Source organism: Schistocerca americana, chromosome 8, assembly GCF_021461395.2.
Source record: "Schistocerca americana isolate TAMUIC-IGC-003095 chromosome 8, iqSchAmer2.1, whole genome shotgun sequence".
In the NCBI taxonomy this organism is placed as follows: domain Eukaryota; kingdom Metazoa; phylum Arthropoda; class Insecta; order Orthoptera; family Acrididae; genus Schistocerca; species Schistocerca americana.
The window spans coordinates 197,057,788-197,076,364 of record NC_060126.1 but is presented as its reverse complement, the minus strand read 5'-3'; the positions used below and the strand labels follow the sequence as shown (position 1 = coordinate 197,076,364).

Sequence of the window (18,577 nt, the reverse complement as noted above, 5' to 3'; positions counted from 1 at the left end):
ACATTAGAGAACTGAATAAAATCTCCAGCTTTAGAAGACTGTTGATGACATATCTACCAAAGCAACAATAAGAGTTATCAGTGTCCCTGTAAGCACTCGTTACCCTTGTACATCTTTCTTTCCAACCACATCTTCCTCTTTTCCCACTGTTGTTATCCATTTGCAGTCTCCTTAAGTTACCTTTCCCCCGGAACTTGCTATATCAGAAAACATTTGCCTTGTACACCTATAAATTCTTTTTATATCTGCCATTGGCATTATTGTTGTTAGTATTACATTATTATTATTATTATTATTATTATTATTATTATTATTATTATTATCTTTCCTTTCTCAGACCTTAGGTCTAGTTCGGAATGAAAGTGACGCGGACCTTGATCAAGCGTCACTTCCTTTTAACTGTACGGTATATGTTACATTGCGTTTAGGAACTTTCGGGTAATTGAACATGTATCAATAATTACGGATTTCTGAAGTTGTATATATAAGTTTGGATGTAGCTGTATTGCATTGATGTACTGGTGGATATTGCGTGGTATGACTCCTGTAGTTGAAAGTATAATTGGTATAATGTCAACTTTATCCTGATGCCACATGTCCTTGACTTCCTCAGCCAGTTGGATGTATTTTTCAATTTTTTCTCCTGTTTTCTTCTGTATATTTGCTGTATTGGGTATGGATATTTCAATTAGTTGTGTTAATTTCTTCTTTTTATTGGTGAGTATGATGTCAGGTTTGTTATGTGGCGTTGTTTTATCTGTTATAATGATTCTGTTCCAGTATAATTTGTATTCATCATTCTCCAGTACATTTTGTGGTGTATACTTGTATGTAGGAACGTGTTGTTTTAAAAGTTTATGTTGTAAGGCAAGCTGTTGATGTATTATTTTTGCGACGTTGTCATGTCCTCTGGGGTATTCTGTATTTGCTAGTATTGTACATCCGCTTGTGATGTGATCTACTGTTTCTATTTGTTGTTTGCAAAGTCTGCATTTATCTGTTGTGGTATTGGGATCTTTAATAATATGCTTGCTGTAATATCTGGTGTTTATTGTTTGATCCTGTATTGCAATCATGAATCCTTCTGTCTCACTGTATATATTGCCTCTTCTTAGCCATGTGTTGGATGCGTCTTGATCGATGTGTGGCTGTGTTAGATGATACGGGTGCTTGCCATGTAGTGTTTTCTTTTTCCAATTTACTTTCTTTGTATCTGTTGATGTTATGTGATCTAAAGGGTTGTAGAGGTGGTTATGAAATTGTAGTGGTGTAGCCGATGTATTTATGTGGGTGATTGCTTTGTGTATTTTGCTAGTTTCTGCTCGTTCTATAAAGAATTTTCTTAAATTGTCTACCTGTCCATAATGTAGTCAATATAATGGACGGAAACATTCCACGTGGGAAAAATTATATATAAAAACAAAGATGAGGTGACTTACCGAACAAAAGCGCTGGCAGGTCGATAGACACACAAACATACACACAAAATTCAAGCTTTCGCAACAAACTGTTGCCTCATCAGGAAAGAGGGAAGGAGAGGGGAAGACGAAAGGAAGTGGGTTTTAAGGGAGAGGGTAAGGAGTCATTCCAATCCCGGGAGCGGAAAGACTTACCTTAGGGGGACATATATATGTCTGCTTGTGTCTGTATGTGTGGATGGATATGTGCGTGTGTGCGAGTGTATACCTGTCCTTTTTTCCCCCTAAGGTAAGTCTTTCCGCTCCCGGGATTGGAATGACTCCTTACCCTCTCCCTTAAAACCCACTTCCTTTCGTCTTCCCCTCTCCTTCCCTCTTTCCTGATGAGGCAACAGTTTGTTGCGAAAGCTTGAATTTTGTGTGTATGTTTGTGTTTGTTTGTGTGTCTATCGACCTGCCAGCGCTTTTGTTCGGTAAGTCACCTCATCTTTGTTTTTATATATAATTTGTCCATAATGTAGGTTTTTTATGTCGATAAATCCCCTTCCTCCTTCCTTTCTGCTTAATGTGAATCTTTCTGTTGCTGAATGTATGTGATGTATTCTATATTTGTGGCATTGTGATAGTGTAAGTGTATTGAGTGCTTCTAGGTCTGTGTTACTCCATTTCACTACTCCAAATGAGTAGGTCAATATTGGTATAGCATAGGTATTTATAGCTTTTGTCTTGTTTCTTGCTGTCAATTCTGTTTTCAGTATTTTTGTTAGTCTTTGTCTATATTTTTCTTTTAGCTCTTCCTTAATATTTCTATCATCTATTCCTATTTTTTGTCTGTATCCTAGATATTTATAGGCATCTGTTTTTTCCATCGCTTCTATGCAGTCGCTGTGGTTATCCAATATGTAATCTTCTTGTTTAGTGTGTTTTCCCTTGACTATGCTATTTTTCTTACATTTGTCTGTTCCAATAGCCATATTTATATCATTGCTAAATACTTCTGTTATCTTTAGTAATTGGTTGAGTTGTTGATTTGTTGCTGCCAGTAGTTTTAGATCATCCATGTATAGCAAATGTGTGATTTTGTGTGGGTATGTTCCAGTAATATTGTAACCATAATTTGTATTATTTAGCATGTTGGATAGTGGGTTCAGAGCAAGGCAGAACCAGAAAGGACTTAATGAATCTCCTTGGTATATTCCACGCTTAATCTGTATTGGCTGTGATGTGATATTATTTGAATTTGTTTGGATATTAAGTGTGGTTTTCCAGTTTTTCATTACTATGTTTAGGAACTGTATCAATTTAGGATCTACTTTATATATTTCCAATATTTGTAGTAACCATAAGTGGGGTACACTATCAAAAGTTTTTTGGTAATCGATGTATGCGTAGTGTAGCGACCTTTGTTTAGTTTTAGCTTGATATGTCACCTCTGCATCTATTATCGGTTGCTCTTTACATCCTCGTGCTCCTTTGCAACAGCCTTTTTGTTCTTCATTTATAATTTTGTTCTGTGTTGTATGTGTCACTAGTTTCTGTTTAATGACTGAAGTTAATATTTTGTATATTGTTGGTAGGCATGTTATGGGGCGATATTTAGCTGGGTTCGCTGTGTCTGCTTGATCTTTAGGTTTCAGATAAGTTATTCCATGTGTAAGTGTATCAGGGAATGTGTATGGGTCTGCAATGTAACTGTTAAATAATTTAGTTAGATGTGAATGTGTTGAGGTGAACTTCTTTAACCAGAAATTTGCTATTTTATCTTTTCCAGGGGCTTTCCAATTGTGAGTAGAATTAATTGCTTGGGTGACTTCATGTTGCAAAATTGTCACTTCAGGCATTTGTGGTATCATCTTGTATGTGTCTGTTTCTGCTTGTATCCACCGTGCATGCCTGTTATGTTGTACCGGGTTTGACCATATGTTGCTCCAGAAGTGTTCCATGTCTGTTATGTTTGGTGGATTGTTTATTTCAATGTGTGTGTTATCTATTGTCTGGTAAAATTTCTTTTGGTTTGTGTTAAATGTTTGGTTTTGTTTCCTTCTATTTTCACTTTTTTTGTATCTTCTGAGTCGTTTGGCGAATGCTTGTAATTTCTGCTTCTTTTCGTCTAATTGCTCTGTCGCTTCTTGTTGTGAGATTTTACCTAACCTTTTTCGTTTTTTTTCTGAGATTTCATTTCTTATCAATTGTGTTAGCTGTCCGATGTCTTTTCTCAGTTTTTCTATTTTGATCTGTAGCCTGTGTTGCCATGCTGGTTTTGTGGGTTTCTTCTGGGTGTTGGTTGGTTCTGATCTCTGCCTAGTGTGTATATTTAGTGTAGTGAGTGCTCCTATATATACCAGTAGTTGTAACTCTTCCATAGTTGTGTTTTCATTTATTTTGTTGTGTATGATTGTGTTGATAGCTTTTATTGTTGTTTCGACTTGTGGGTTATTTGGTGGTCTATGCAAGAATGGTCTAATGTCTGTATTTGTGTCTTTGTATTCTATATATGTTAGCTGAAATTTTTCTTCTATATCTAATATCTGTGTCACTTTGTGTTCTATTTGTGCTTGTTCTGGTGGCTGCCTTAGGATTTCGTTTTCCTCTGATTGTTTAATTGGTGTGTGTTGTTCTTTGTTTGTTTGCTCTGGGATGTTTGAGTCCATTACTGTATTTTCTTCTTCTTCTGATTGCACATTATTTTGTTCCAGTATTTGTTGTACTTGTTGTTTGATGTTATCTAATTCTGACTGGGGTATCCTGTTATTTTTTATTATTCCACGGATCTGATCAGCTAGTCGTTGTTCTGTTAAAAATTTTAATTCTGGGTATCTGGTAATAAATGTTGTGTATACTTGTGACCTGTATCCAGTTGTGTTGGTTCCTAGGTTTGTTGCTTGGTAATAACAGAACATGAGGTGTCGATTAACTTCATCTGACCATCTCATCCTCTGTCTTTGTTTTCCTTCTAGGGTGGTTGCAGGAAGCATATCCTGCAAAACACCTCTATTTGGATTTAAATCATTTTCCAGTTGGCTAGCAGTGTCGTTACCATTGTGGGCGGGCATAGGGTTCAAGCGTCGTCCCCGACCATGACGGCGCTTGTCCGAGGCTTCATTAGTTCTGTCCTGAACCAACTAATCACACTAAAAGGGGGGTTAGCCCTATTAGTGGTTTGTTCTTTTCGTCGCCTTTTACGACTGGCAGAACATACCGGAGGCCTATTCTTTTCCCGGGACTCCACGGGAATTATTATTATTATTATTTTTATTACTATTAATATAACTATTACTATTACTTGTATTGCTATTGCTATTATCAGTATCTGTGGTGGCAGCAGCAGCAGTGTTATAAGTACTGCCAGTATTAACTTTATTACTTCATAGTCAGCATTATTCACTCACTTTGCCTCTTCAGACGCTCAGGTTATTTTAATTGTATTTGTCATATTAAAATTGTGACTTTGTAACTAAAGTGTAATCTGAGAAAGGTACTGTATGTGTGAAACCCCAAAAACATAGCCAGTTATGAGTCTGAAGTATTTCAGTGTAGAAGTTGGGCAATTTCCTGGTAAAAAAGTGCATTGAAGGATAAACATTATAGCAAAAGCAAAATGGCCATCTTTGTTGTAACTGTTCCAAGATTATGATTGTGAATTATCAACGTAACTTCTCTTTGAGTATGTACTTTGCAAACTTTCTTATTCAACAGTATTATGAAAAGGATGGATTGCTATTCACCATAAAGATGATGCATTGATTTGCAGACAGGCACAATGAAAAGAATGTTAACATATAAACTGACAGAGAAAGTGGCAGTACCAAGGAGGAGTTATGTGGAATAAAAGAAAGTTGGTAGGTGTGTTTCTTCATCTGAAAGATGACATCTCTTCAAATTTCTCACCAGTCGCATAAGAGTGGTGCCACGATGAGGATGCAAAATAGTTTTACTTTAAATACACACTGTAACAGTCATGAACAGTAGTGACCTCTGAAATTGGATGTGGTGAGCTGAAGAATGCCTCTAAGGTGACAAGGGCACCTTTAATTAGCATCTCACTGAGTTGAAATGAGGTTGTGTAATAGGGCTACGAATAGCTGTTTGTTCCTTCTGTGATATTGCAGAAAGACTTTGCAGGAATATAGCTGTTGTACATGAGTGCTGGCAGCTGTGCTCACGGGAATTTACGTTCACGAGAAGACCAGGCTCTAGACGGCCACCTGGCACTATTGAGAGGAAAGACTGTTGTGTTCAACAGATGGCTCTGGCATGTCATAATGCATCTGCACTAGCAACTTCGGCAGCAGTTGACACCACAGTGACACAATGAACTGTCACAAATCAATTATTTTAAGCACAGCGCTGGCCATATGCCCTGTAGTGTGCATTCCACAGGCTCCAGATCACCACCATTTGTGACCCCAGTGGTGTCAAACGAGAGCTCATAGGAGGGCAGCATGAAGGTCCGTTGTGTTTTCTGATGAAAGCTGGTTCTGCCTCAATTCCAGTGATTGCCATGTGTTATTTAGGAGGAGGCCAGTTGAGGGCCTGCAACCAATCTATTTGCATTCTAAACACACCAAACCTATAGCTGGAGTTATGGTCTGGGGTGTGATTTTGTATGACAGCTAGAGAACTCTCGTAGTTATTTCATACACCCTGACTGCAAATTTGTATGTCAGGTTGGTGATTCAATCTTTTGTGTTGCCATTTATGAACAACGTTCCAGGCAATGTTTTCCAACATGATAATGTTCACCCACATAATGCTGTTGTGACCCAGTGTTCTCTACAGTGTGTCGACATGTTCCTTAACCAGCTTGATCACCAGATCTGTTTCCAATCGAGCACATAAGGGACGTCATCAGATGACCCCTCTAGCATCTTCCTTAACAGCATTGATGTGTCTGTATTGACGAACCAAGTGCAACAGGTGTGGAACTCCATCTCACAAACTGATATCCGGCACCAGTGCAAGACAATGCTTGCATGTTTGCATGCGTTCAACATTCTGACAGTTCACCTGTTATTAATGTACTAACATTTCACATTTGCAATGGCTTATCTCGAGTTACATTAACGCGTGATCTTTGCAATGTGAATCACTTAAATATGTTGTAAAAACAAATATATTCCCAAAATTCTGTTACTCTACATTAATTATTTTTTGGTGTTGCGATTTTTTTTTCTGTTGGTGTGGATGTGGTTGCAGATAGCATCGTGTGTGTGGAGGTGTGCTTGCTTGTATGAATATGTGAGTGTTTTTCTTTTCTGAAGACAGCTGTGGCCACAGCATAACAGTTTTTCATTGTGCCTGTCTATAACTCAACATGTCATATTTACGATGAGTAGCAGTCTGTCTCTTTCATAATATTGTTGATATTCCAATCTGGGAATCTCCGTTCCGTATTTATATAAATGATATGCCCTTTAGTGTTACAGGTAAGTAAAGGATGTTGTGCACGTCTTTGGCTTGGTTTCAGATAGTGCAGTTCGAGACCTAAGTTCATGGTTTGTAGAAAATCAACTAACGCTAAATCACAGTGAGACTCAGTTTTTACAGTTTTTAACAGACAATTCAACAAAACCTGATGTTTTAATTTCACAGAATGGGCATATGATTAGAGAATCTGAGCAGTTCAAATTTCTAGGTGTTCAGATGGATAGCAAAATGTCGTGGAAAGCCCACATTCAAAGACCAAATACTGTCATTTTTAGTATTCGAACAGTATTTGAAAAGTAAGTGGTCGTTTCACACGAAAATTAGTCTACTTTGCTTATTTTCATTTGCTTATGTCGTATAGTATTATATTTTGGGGTAACTCTTCCCATTCTCAAAGGACATTTTTGGCTCAGAAACGGGCAGTTCGCGAACCTCTTGTCGACCCCTGTTCACTTGTTTCGGTACTTTGACTTTGGCCTCTCAATATTTATACTCTTTACCATCGTTTCTTGTTAACAATATCAGCTTATTCCCAAGAATTAGCAGCTTTTACTCAGTTAATACTAGGCAGTAATCCTTTGCATTTGAATCACACTTCTTTGACGCTTGTGCAGAAACATGTGCAGCATACTGCTGCATCCATTTTTGATAAACTTCCACAAGATTTCAAAAATCGTAGCAGTAATCCACGTGCTTTCAATTCGGAACTTAAGAGATTCCTCATGGGTCACTCCTCCTATTCTGTTGAGGAGTTCCTTGAAAAATTCAGCTGATTCCTATGTTATACTGTTAATTTTGTTTACTTAAACTTGTGGCTCCTTTTTTTTTCCATAAGCATTTTATTTTATCTGTTTTCTTTGTTACTCTTTAGCTTTGAACTTTTGCTGTGCGCCTCCACTGTCCCATTACACCTTGCCCCCTCTCCTTCTATTCACAGGAGGAATGGCATTCAAATTGTTGTATGTCTATCCAAATTATTTTTTCTATGGTTCGCCTAAATCACTTTAGGAAAGTGATGGAATCATTCAATTTAACAAGATTGAAGCCAATTTCTCTCCCCAACCCTCTTAAAACCCAGCATATGTTTCAGATCCATTTACTTTGATATGACAGGCTGTCAGCCACAAACTACCGATTTGTGGCTTTGGGGACAAGTAGTGGAAACTTTGTGTCAGTGGAAGGGAAAGGACATCCAGGGTGATTTTACTAAATGGAGACAAACTGCATGACACAGTCCCTGAGGCATGTGTTGTGTCTATGCTACAGGGTCTCCATGCAGTCAGATCCATAGGTGATAATGTCTGCATGCATTGCATGTGATATGGATAGTGGCAGTTGTGTGGACAACATTATTGTCCTCTTGAGTATGGAGCTAAAACACTAGTACACCCACAATATTGCCACTTACCTGTTGTGTTTTCATGTGTGCTTTCATTCATTGTAACATACACACTGCCAAAGATCTTTCATCTCCACCTCCAAGTGGGTGTATCTGTCTTTGCATGCATTTCTGGCCATGTGTCCATATGACCTTTTTTTGTTTCTTATCCACTGAGAGATTGTTTCTTGCTGTGTGTCCCCATTTAGCAAAATCAATCTGTATATAGCCAGAATGATATTTTCACTCTGCAGTGGAGTGTGCATTGATATGTAACTTCCTGGCAGATTAAAACTGTGTGCCGGGCCAAGACTCGAACTCGGGACCTTTACCTTTCGCAGACAAGTGCTCTACAAACTGAGCTACCCAAGCTCGACTTATGCCCCGTCCTCACAGAAGAGCACTTGCCCGCGAGAGGCAAAGGTCCCGAGTTTGAGTCTCGGTCCGGCAGACAGTTTTAATCTGCCAGGAAGCTTCAATCTGTATATATATATTGTATTTAAAATATTCCCAGAAACCTCTATTCTGTATTCAATGATTTTATTTTTGTATTGTGTCCAACATTTTATTCTGACCCTACTTTGTTTCCACATTTGAAGGAAGTTAAAACTGTGTGTAACGCTTAAAGATCCATTAATCAAGGATGTGGAGATCAAATTGTGCTGTTTGGTTCATACAGAGCTTTTATTTTATTCCATAGAATTTACTTATGCTGTACAGCCAACTTCTTTTATAGGTAATGTACAAATTGATTAATTTTTCCAGATAATTCTTGTCAGTGCATATTTTCTGCACTCAAGTTATATATTATCCCTGTTTGTATATGCATAGACTGTGGAGCTATGAAATCATTTTTTTAATGTATTAGATCAAGTCAGTTGTGAAGAGATTAGACTGGCGACAGGTCTGTTTAGGACCGCTCAACGTCTCCCAGTACCTGTACCCCCCATGGTGTGGCAGATTGATGAAATAAATTATCACAGAAATCTGCATGCAGTGCAACTGCATTCCCAATTCCATAATAATTTGAACAAGTATTTCTAGGCAATAACATATTCGGGATTTGTTAATGATATTTCCTTGTAGCAATAGATGTGGAAATATTAGTACTCAACATCAGTTTCATATAAATTACCGTTTTTGTTATTTTTTTCCCCGTTAGGAAGCAGAGTTCTGAATCTTTTTAAAAGAAAAAAGCTATGTGCGCCAAACATAATAATGTGGTCCACATTTTGGGCAGGCAAACACTCTCTATTATTATATACACTCTTTAAGTGAAGTAAGGCCCTCCCATCATTATTCAGTCTTTTTACCCACTTTCACCTGTAAGAGTGAGTAGTCTTGTGTGTGAGTTTAAATTGCTTATGTAGAAACACGAGAAGTGCTAAAGGGAAAAATTGTCTCACCTGTTAACTGCCTCACTATCCAGAATGCAGTAAAGAGGAAATGGTCTGAAGTATCAAGGATCGCCTTCTGAAGCAGAGTATAACATCCTCAGTTGGGGGAAGTAAGTGAGGTAATGTGGCTTTAAGGGAGCTCACTATGGCACAAGCTTCCTCTGTATGTCATCAGCCAATAAAAGGGATTGGCTCTAATAAGGAGCCAATAAGCTCTGTTTGATGAAAACAGAAGTGTAGCTTGTCACATTTCCTTCTGGACACAGGTGGAAGGTTGTGGACCCCCATCAAATGGCCTTAATCTACTTCTGGTAGTACATTGTGAGGACATTTCCAAATTTAAACAAGGACCTATCATCACAACAACAGTGGAAATCCCTGAATGGAATAATACATAAAGTAAAGGAAAGGTCATCACTCACCTATATACAGTAGTTCTTCCTCTTTCTCTAGCGTTAGTGCGCGTGTGCACGCGCGCACCCACCCACCCACACACACACACACACACACACACACAAACCAAATGCACACTCATCTCTCACTGTGGCTGCCTGTGTGTGTTTGTCTCTCTTTGTGTGTGTGTGTGTACTTCTACTAGAGAAAGAGCAAAAACACAAAAGTTAGTATAAATACTGTTTCATTTTATGAATCGGTCTATCATCTGTTGTAGCCAGTGAGAGAACAAGTGCCATACATATATAGTTTCAAAATATTGCGTGCTGCTTCAACTTCTCATTAAGCTTTTAGGTCAGCAGCTATATCCTACATTTTTACAGTGTCCACCGGTAGCATTTTAGCTGGTATTCTTCGGCCAACACCATTTTGGGGCATATTTTTAAACATTTTAGTACACTTAACTTCATTCATATTTTTAAATATCTTGGAAATTAGGCACTTTAAAACTTTTTGTCATTATTATTGAAATCACACTAAGAGAATAGAGGCAAAATTCAAGAAGTTTGTACATCAGTAGGATAAGCATAACACTAGATTTACTGCAACATCCTAAGCCTGTTCATAACAGTTGATTTGCAAATAAACATCCACATTCTTGAAAAGCATATAAAATTAAATAATTTCAATAGATTGAAGTGAAATTGTTTAAAATTAACAAAGGGCTACATTCTACATTGGTGTCTTTTCAAATATAGCCTTTTCGTAGCTTCCATTTTTTAAAAAGAGGTTTTTTATTGGTAACATTATTGATATGTGTTCTGATTATGTTTAGTATAATGCAATCATTTCAAGAAAAGAAATGAACTAATATATTTTATTCAGAGGTTTCATAGTTCTCTGCTGCATTGTAATTATAGTCTTTATGAAAAGCTCACATTTTATGTGCAGTTAGTGAGAAATTTGCACATCATTTTGGGCCTGCTCATTTTGTGCACAGCTCTATTTTATATACAACTGGACTCATATAGCAATCTGCCTGTAGATATGCCACCTGCCCATTTTCTTTGAACTTCACGAGTACCTTCGGGCGGAATGTATTTGGTGTAACAGGATATTTAATCCTAGATCACAAAGCCTATTCCTGTAATACATAAATATAAATCTTCGCAGATTTTACTACTTTTTATTATATTCATTAAAACACACTACAGTAAATTGAAGATACAATAAAAATTGTATAACTGAAAACAAAAACTGCTTATTAGGTATTTTATTGCACTATTACAGTTCTTTTGCCTTATTTATGGCAGTTTGTGCACAGATTTTCTCTATATTCTTTGAGCTGTGCTTGACAATATTCTTGGCAATGTGTAACTGCCATTCTTCTCTTTTTAGAATGGCAGGCGTGATAAAAAGTTCTCTTGCCAGTTGCAGATTGTTCTTGGCATTATAATTGTGATTCTCTGGTTAGGACACGTTGTATGGTTACTTGAAGGTGTGTTGTAGATTGGGAGTTTCTAGCCTCTTTGTCATTCAAGATTTGGCAAGTTCTTCTCCAAGGCGTAGAGGAATGTCTTTTCCTGGCAATATGTTGGCTGCCTACTATTGATTATTGTGGGTATGGATAAACTGAGTATTCACAAATCCAATATTTACCATGCCATAAGATAGACAAAGTGGCCATTTTCTGGTTTTCCGGCTACATGGATAGATGCTGCACATCTGGTCCAGCACTTCTACCCCATATATGGCAGTATTGTAATCCTCTGTTGTGTGTGGCTTCTTACTAATGATAGTGGGCTGGTCATGAGCAGTTAACAACAGAACAACCATTATATTTGGTTTTGCTTTATATATAATCAGGGTCTATACAAGGGCGATGTACTTCAGGACAATTTTATGGAAATGGAAGAGGATGTAGATGAAGATGAAATGGGAGATACAATACTGCGTGAAGAGTTTGACAGAGCAGTGAATGACCTGAGTCGAAACAAGGCCCCGGGAGTAGACAACATTCCATTGGAACTACTGACGGCCTTGGGAGAGCTATTCCTGACAAAACTCTACCATCTGGTGAGCAAGATGTATGAAACAGGCGAAATACCCTCAGACTTCAAGAAAAATATAATAATTCCAATCCCAAAGAAAGCAGGTGTTGACAGATGTGAAAATTACCGAACAATCAGTTTAATAAGCCACAGCTGCAAAATACTAACACGAATTCTTTACAGACGAATGGAAATACTAGTAGAAGCCGACCTCGGGGAAGATCAGTTTGGATTCCATAGAAACACTGGAACACGTGAGGCAATACTGACCTCACGACTTATCTTAGAAGAAAGATTAAGGAAAGGCAAACCTACCTTTCTAGCGTTTGTAGACTTAGAGAAAGCTTTTGACAATGTTGACTGGAATACTCTCTTTCAAATTCTAAAGGCGGCAGGGGTAAAATACGGGGAGCGAAAGGCTATTTACAATTTGTACAGAAACCAGATGGCAGTTATAAGAGTCGAGGGGCATGAAAGGGAAGCAGTGGTTGGGAAGGGAGTAAGACAGGGTTGTAGCCTCTCCCCGATGTTATTCAATCTGTATATTGAGCAAGCAGTAAAGGAAACAAAAGAAAAATTTGGAGTAGGTATTAAAATCCATGGAGAAGAAATAAAAACTTTGAGGTTCGCCGATGACATTGTAATTCTGTCAGAGACAGCAAAGGCCTTGGAAGAGCAGTTGAATGGAATGGACAGTGTCTTGAAAGGAGGATATAAGATGAACATCAACAAAAGCAAAACAAGGATAATGGAATGTAGTCGAATTAAGCCAGGTGATGCTGAGGGAATTAGATTAGGGAATGAGACACTTAAAGTAGTAAAGGAGTTTTGCTGTTTGGGGAGCAAAATAACTGATGATGGTCGAAGTAGAGAGGATATAAAATGTAGACTGGCAATGGCAAGGAAAGTGTTTCTGAAGAAGAGAAATTTGTTAACATCAAGTATAGGTTTAAGTGTCAGGAAGTCATTTCTGAAAGTATTTGTATGGAGTGTAGCCATGTATGGAAGTGAAACATGGACGATAGATAGTTTGGACAAGAAGAGAATAGAAGCTTTCGAAATGTGGTGCTGCAGAAGAATGCTGAAGATTAGATGGGTAGATCACATAACTAATGAGGAAGTATTGAATAGGATTGGGGAGAAGAGAAGTTTGTGGCACAACTTGACCAGAAGAAGGGATCGGTTGGTAGGACATGTTCTGAGGCATCAAGGAATCACCAATTTAGTATTGGAGGGCAGCGTGGAGGGTAAAAGTCGTAGAGGGAGACCAAGAGATGAATACACTAAGCAGATTCAGAAGGATGTAGGTTGCAGTAGGTACTGGGAGATGAAGAGGCTTGCACAGGATAGAGTAGCATGGAGAGCTGCATCAAACCAGTCTCAGGACTGAAGACCACAACAACAATAACAGAATTCCCCAAGAGGCATTACGTGTATCTCTGTGCATTGTTATAAGTAGGGGATGTATCAACTATGTACTTTGTTTTTGTGTCCCAGGCCATTATTTTAATCTCATATTTATTTGGAATTTATGTGGGAAAGGACATCGTCAATGAAAACCCAACAGTTGCTCATTTATGGTAACATATTAGCCTGGTTTATAACAGTTACTGCAGTTATGAACAAACTGTTCCCAAATTTTGTGCATTGGTGTGAAACAATCGTTCTGTCTTCTAGCTTGACAAGTTTCTTTCTTATCAAATCTCAAGCACAAGACTAAGAATTTGAGCCTTTCAGAACTCTTTGTGGCTTTGTATAGAGAACCACATAAATGTGTATAGAACATTTCTTTTACAGATAGATGGATTTTTTTTTTTTTTTAATTTTATCTTTTCCAAAGCTTCTGGCATTTCAAAGGTTCTGAGAACGGCTTCTGGTGTGTGCTGTGCATGTTTAGTTGTGCATGTCTGTTGTTATGTATCTTGAACTCCTGTCTATTTTTTCATTGGTATGTGCCACTACAGCATTTATCAGTTCATTTGTGCAAAATAAAGGAAATGACTGCTGAGGAGTCTTCACTGCCCTAGCCTCTCCAATGGGCGCCTGAGTGAAGTGGATAATGTTTCTGCTTGGCATGCCATAACTTGAATTACTGCAAGATATTGCGGACCGATGGTAATTACTGTTCTCACCTTTTAGAAACTTTCTTGGTGACAACACAATATTGTGTATCTTGATGATGATGAATTTCTGCCATCTTCTTCACTTTCAGATGTTGATTTGTTAAAATTGTCTGATTCAGATAGCATTTGTTTCCATCCATATTGCCCAAGGCTAAGAGTGTCTTCTGGACAGCCCTACAATATCTTCTCGATCTGAATCAGTCATTACTATATCATCAATGTCAACATTATGATTTCTTCATTTGAATTAGAATGGCTGTGAAATTTTTTTTCATCTACTTCTTCTTCAAGTATTTTCATAAGCTTTTCTTTGAAATTTGTGTCTTCTCCATGCAGAGTACTCATCGAAAATAACATAAAATAAATATTCAGATACTTGCTCTCACATATTATGCATAATATACTAGCGCATTACTTACTGAGTCCATATTATTTCTTGAAATAGTTCCATTGTTGCACTTAACCTCATGTAATTCTGGACACGTAGACACAAACCCTTGCACACAACATTACTAAAGTAAACCAACGAATTTTACATTGCATACTTACCAATTGACCACTTTGAAAGCTAGGAAGCTACAATGAATCATAGCCATGTGTTGCAAAAAACACAACAGATACAGCAATGTAACCAATCATGTTTCATGAGAATGATCTAGGGTTAAGATATTGAATGTGAGAAGAGAGGATAACTGTGTCTCTGACTACAGACTCTTGTGGAAACAATATATATTAATAGCACTAAATGTGTGTGTTATCTCAGTCGGCAAATTTTTAAAATATGGAAACTATGTCCAAGTGAAAGTGTTGCATTTTTTTGTTCTTTACTATATTGTTTCATTGTTTACTGGTCTATTCTCTCTATTTTACAGATTTCCTACCTTTTAAAATCTTAGTGTGGTATTAATTTTGATATGTTCTAATTTTTCCAGTGACTGTTAATATGATCTTTACCATTTTAAATTAAAATTAATCATTTCAGGAACCTGTTTTTACTACATCAAGTCCAAATCCACCTGAAAGATGTTCTTCTCATGCTTCAAGCCTCTCTAACAATCATGACATTTGCAGGTGAGGTGAAGCATCTGCTTATGTTGTTTCGGATTGATTCACAGCTTGTTTTTTCTTTAAATAATTTTGTTTTTGTATTAAGCAAGTAGATGTTTGTTCTGCTTCTACTTCTGTTCTTTTCATTTAGTGGTTTTATTTGCTAAAAGTATATGCTGCATATGCTAAAATAGTGGTAAAACAGCATGGCTTGGAATTTCTATCAGTTTGATAATCACATATAGGGTATCACAGGCTTTCAGAACTGGGGGAAGAACCTCCCAAGTCACAAGATGCAATCCAAGAAACATACTGGTATTATGAGTTGTATACTGTTCGACCTTTGATTGTGACCTATCATATGTTTTTTCCTATCTATGTTCTGTATGCAAATAGGTTGTTTGCTGGGTAGTTTGACAAGCAACTGTGAAAAAGTGACAAGTTGTATATTTGTGTGAAAACTCACTTTTTTATTAAATTTTTCACACCAGCAACTAATAATTGTACAGTTGTGAAATATTGCCTAAAAATTCTGAAATGAGAGGAATAAGGAGTGTTATAGTGGCAAAAGTGTTATTGATTGCCCCATAGAAAAGTAGAAAAAGCTATACCTGGCATTCCCAAAACAAAGGGTACTGGGGAGAAATAGCTTAGCCACAACTTGTGGAGAGAATTTCTGTGAAATTTGGAAGTAGGAGAGGGATACTGTCAAAAGTAAAGCTCTGAGGGCGGGTCATGTATCATGCCTGGATAGCGCAGTTGGTGAGAGCATTGATCTCATTCAAGTTCTGGTAGGGCACATAGTTTTAATCTGGTAGGAAATTTTATATTTATTCTTCTTGCCTCTTGCTCCTTGCTATATTTTCAACATAGTCCAACAAACGGATTTGCAGTAAATAAAAACTGTTGTTACCAAAAAAGTAGCTGCTTTGCAACAAGAACAGGTTCTGTGTATTTTTCATTCATAACAATACTGATATATGCATATGCAACTTCTCTTGACATTAATGCTCCCTTTGTAAATGCTGGTGTTTTTGTATGTACACTCCTTCAGTCTCTGCACGTTTCACATTTAATATTTCCTTTAGTATAGGCCTCACCTTTTATGTATTTTTTAATATTTGGTCATACACATTAAGAACACAACTATAAATATTACTGTGCAACAGCCATTGGCACCTATGTACTTCTCTCCTGTGTCAGCTTGTACATAGAACACTTTGTGAATACTTTTTTGCTTAGTGATTACCAATTTTTTCAAGTAATTTGTAGATGTGGACAAAATATTGTAACCTGAAAAACAGACTGTACTTGACACTGAATACAACCTTGACTATCCTTCATATTGATGTAAACAAATCTAGAACATTTGAAGTTTTCCCAGCAGATATGTTATAAATTTAGAACAGTCGTCAATGAAATTTCATTCAGCTCCTACTGGGAAAATATTCAAATTCTGTGAGAGATAATGTAGGGCTATATTACAATGGTTTGCATATTTCCACAATTGGATAATTAAAATCAAATTTGGATATTTTAGTGACTAGGGAAGACACATTTTTTCATCCCCGTGATCATGAAGTAGATCTTGAAAATTTCCAGGCTTAAGAGTGAGCATTATCGCCTTGCAAGATAAAATACATTGCTGAATAATGCTAGCACCATTAAAAGAACACTCATGACTACAACGAATTCATATGCCTACATTGTTGACTTCATTTCATTGTGCACTAAAAACACTCATGACCAGTATAAAATTTGTGCCTTGTTTCTAAGATGTACCAAGACAGTTTGAATTGTGTGTTTTCCATAGTCTTCCTCGAAAGTAGACACATCCTGGGGAAAAAAATGTGTATAAGCGAAGCACTAGACCACATCACATGTCGTAGCTGAAAAATGGCTGATGTGTCGCACACCTTGCATTGCTGAAGTTATTGGCAGTCTCCCTCCCACATTTCCCACACACTATTTTAATTTATACTGTGTTTTCCATGTCCATATCAAGGTTAGTTGTTGATCTTGTTGCAATGATCTTTTTGTGGAAAATGAGAGTTCTCGTCAATTACATTTTACTTACACCATTGTGCTGCACTAATCCCCATGATGTCTATGTGATACCATGACAGTAATACTCTTGGTTGATTTGTGTCAGGTGTCATTGCCAGCTTACCCTTTTTGGATATTACACTTGATGGTAGATAAATATCCTGCCGCAATGTTCATAAACATCATGACATCTCAGAACGTATCCTGACCTGCTGATACAATAAGAAAAAATGCTATTTCAGTTTGGTGTGGATAGTTGAGAAAAACAAACTGCAGAAATAAGATGTGATATGAACATGGGTCTTGGCTTGGTCAACATCTGCGTTTTGCCAAGAAAGCAACAACCCTTGATGTATAGCCGTCAAATATCTGTGTTAGTCTAGAATAACTACATTGAATAATTCCTTTATGGAGCAGCCTCAGACCCATTTGTAACAAGACTGTGTCTATACTCTTGACCTCCTCTGACCTAACACAGTTGCCAGTGCAGTTTCTACCTAAATTTCTCTTGCTCTCTCCATGTAGACTCCTAGTAATACTCATAGCATCTTTAACTAATAGTGTAGAACTGTAGTTTCTGTCACCCTCTATCATTCTGCCTTTAAAAATCACTTTTTCTTGACCATTGGTTTAATTTCTTTGTATTCATTTTTTAAAAGGATGTTTTACTAAAATAAAATGAGAGAAGTTCTGTCTGAAACCTTAATAATTCTTTTACAAATGTGGATATCATTGAGAGAACACATGAAACTCTTACTCATATTAAAACATCTTGTAGGCTATTACTTAATTGTAGAGCTTTGCCTTTCACAGAAGTGGAGGGATGTGTGTAACTCCCTCTCTGATATTCAGTTCTGGCAAGTCTGGAAGTTCCATTACAACATACACTCTCTGTAGCAATATGAAAACTTTGTTGAGCCAGTATATGTATTATATGTAGTTTGTAAAATTATGAATCTGTGGTCTAGAACTCTGTTCCAAAGAGATTCTATGGACAGCATTGGCAAAGGTTGGAGTGGATGGTTTATTAATAGAATCTGTGAAAAGGATGTGCCACCAGTGTGAGGCAGTTGTGAAGTTTGGTTGTAAGATATTGGAAAATTTTAAAACAAATTAGGGATTAAGACAAGGATGTTCTATGTCACCGACTTTATTTTAGTTGTATTTAGAAGTTGTTCTTGGTTACTGGAATAGACAGTGCAGAAGTTTGGGTTGACATTACAGCATCAAAATGTGTATTCATTACAGTTTGCCAATGATCAAGTACTTATGGCTCTACTTAAGGATGATGCCATGT

At 37.2% G+C, this 18,577-nt stretch overlaps 1 protein-coding gene across 2 annotated transcripts in view; it reads left to right on the top strand.

Annotated features, from left to right (window-relative positions):
* LOC124545486 (E3 ubiquitin-protein ligase MARCHF8) overlaps window positions 1-18,577 on the top strand; it is a 98,842-nt gene that overhangs the window by 30,236 nt on the left and 50,029 nt on the right. For both annotated transcript variants that reach the window (XM_047124428.1, XM_047124427.1), the window contains one exon: window positions 15,170-15,258. In XM_047124428.1, the coding sequence (XP_046980384.1) occupies window positions 15,170-15,258 (89 nt within the window). The remainder of the gene's footprint in view (window positions 1-15,169; window positions 15,259-18,577) is intronic.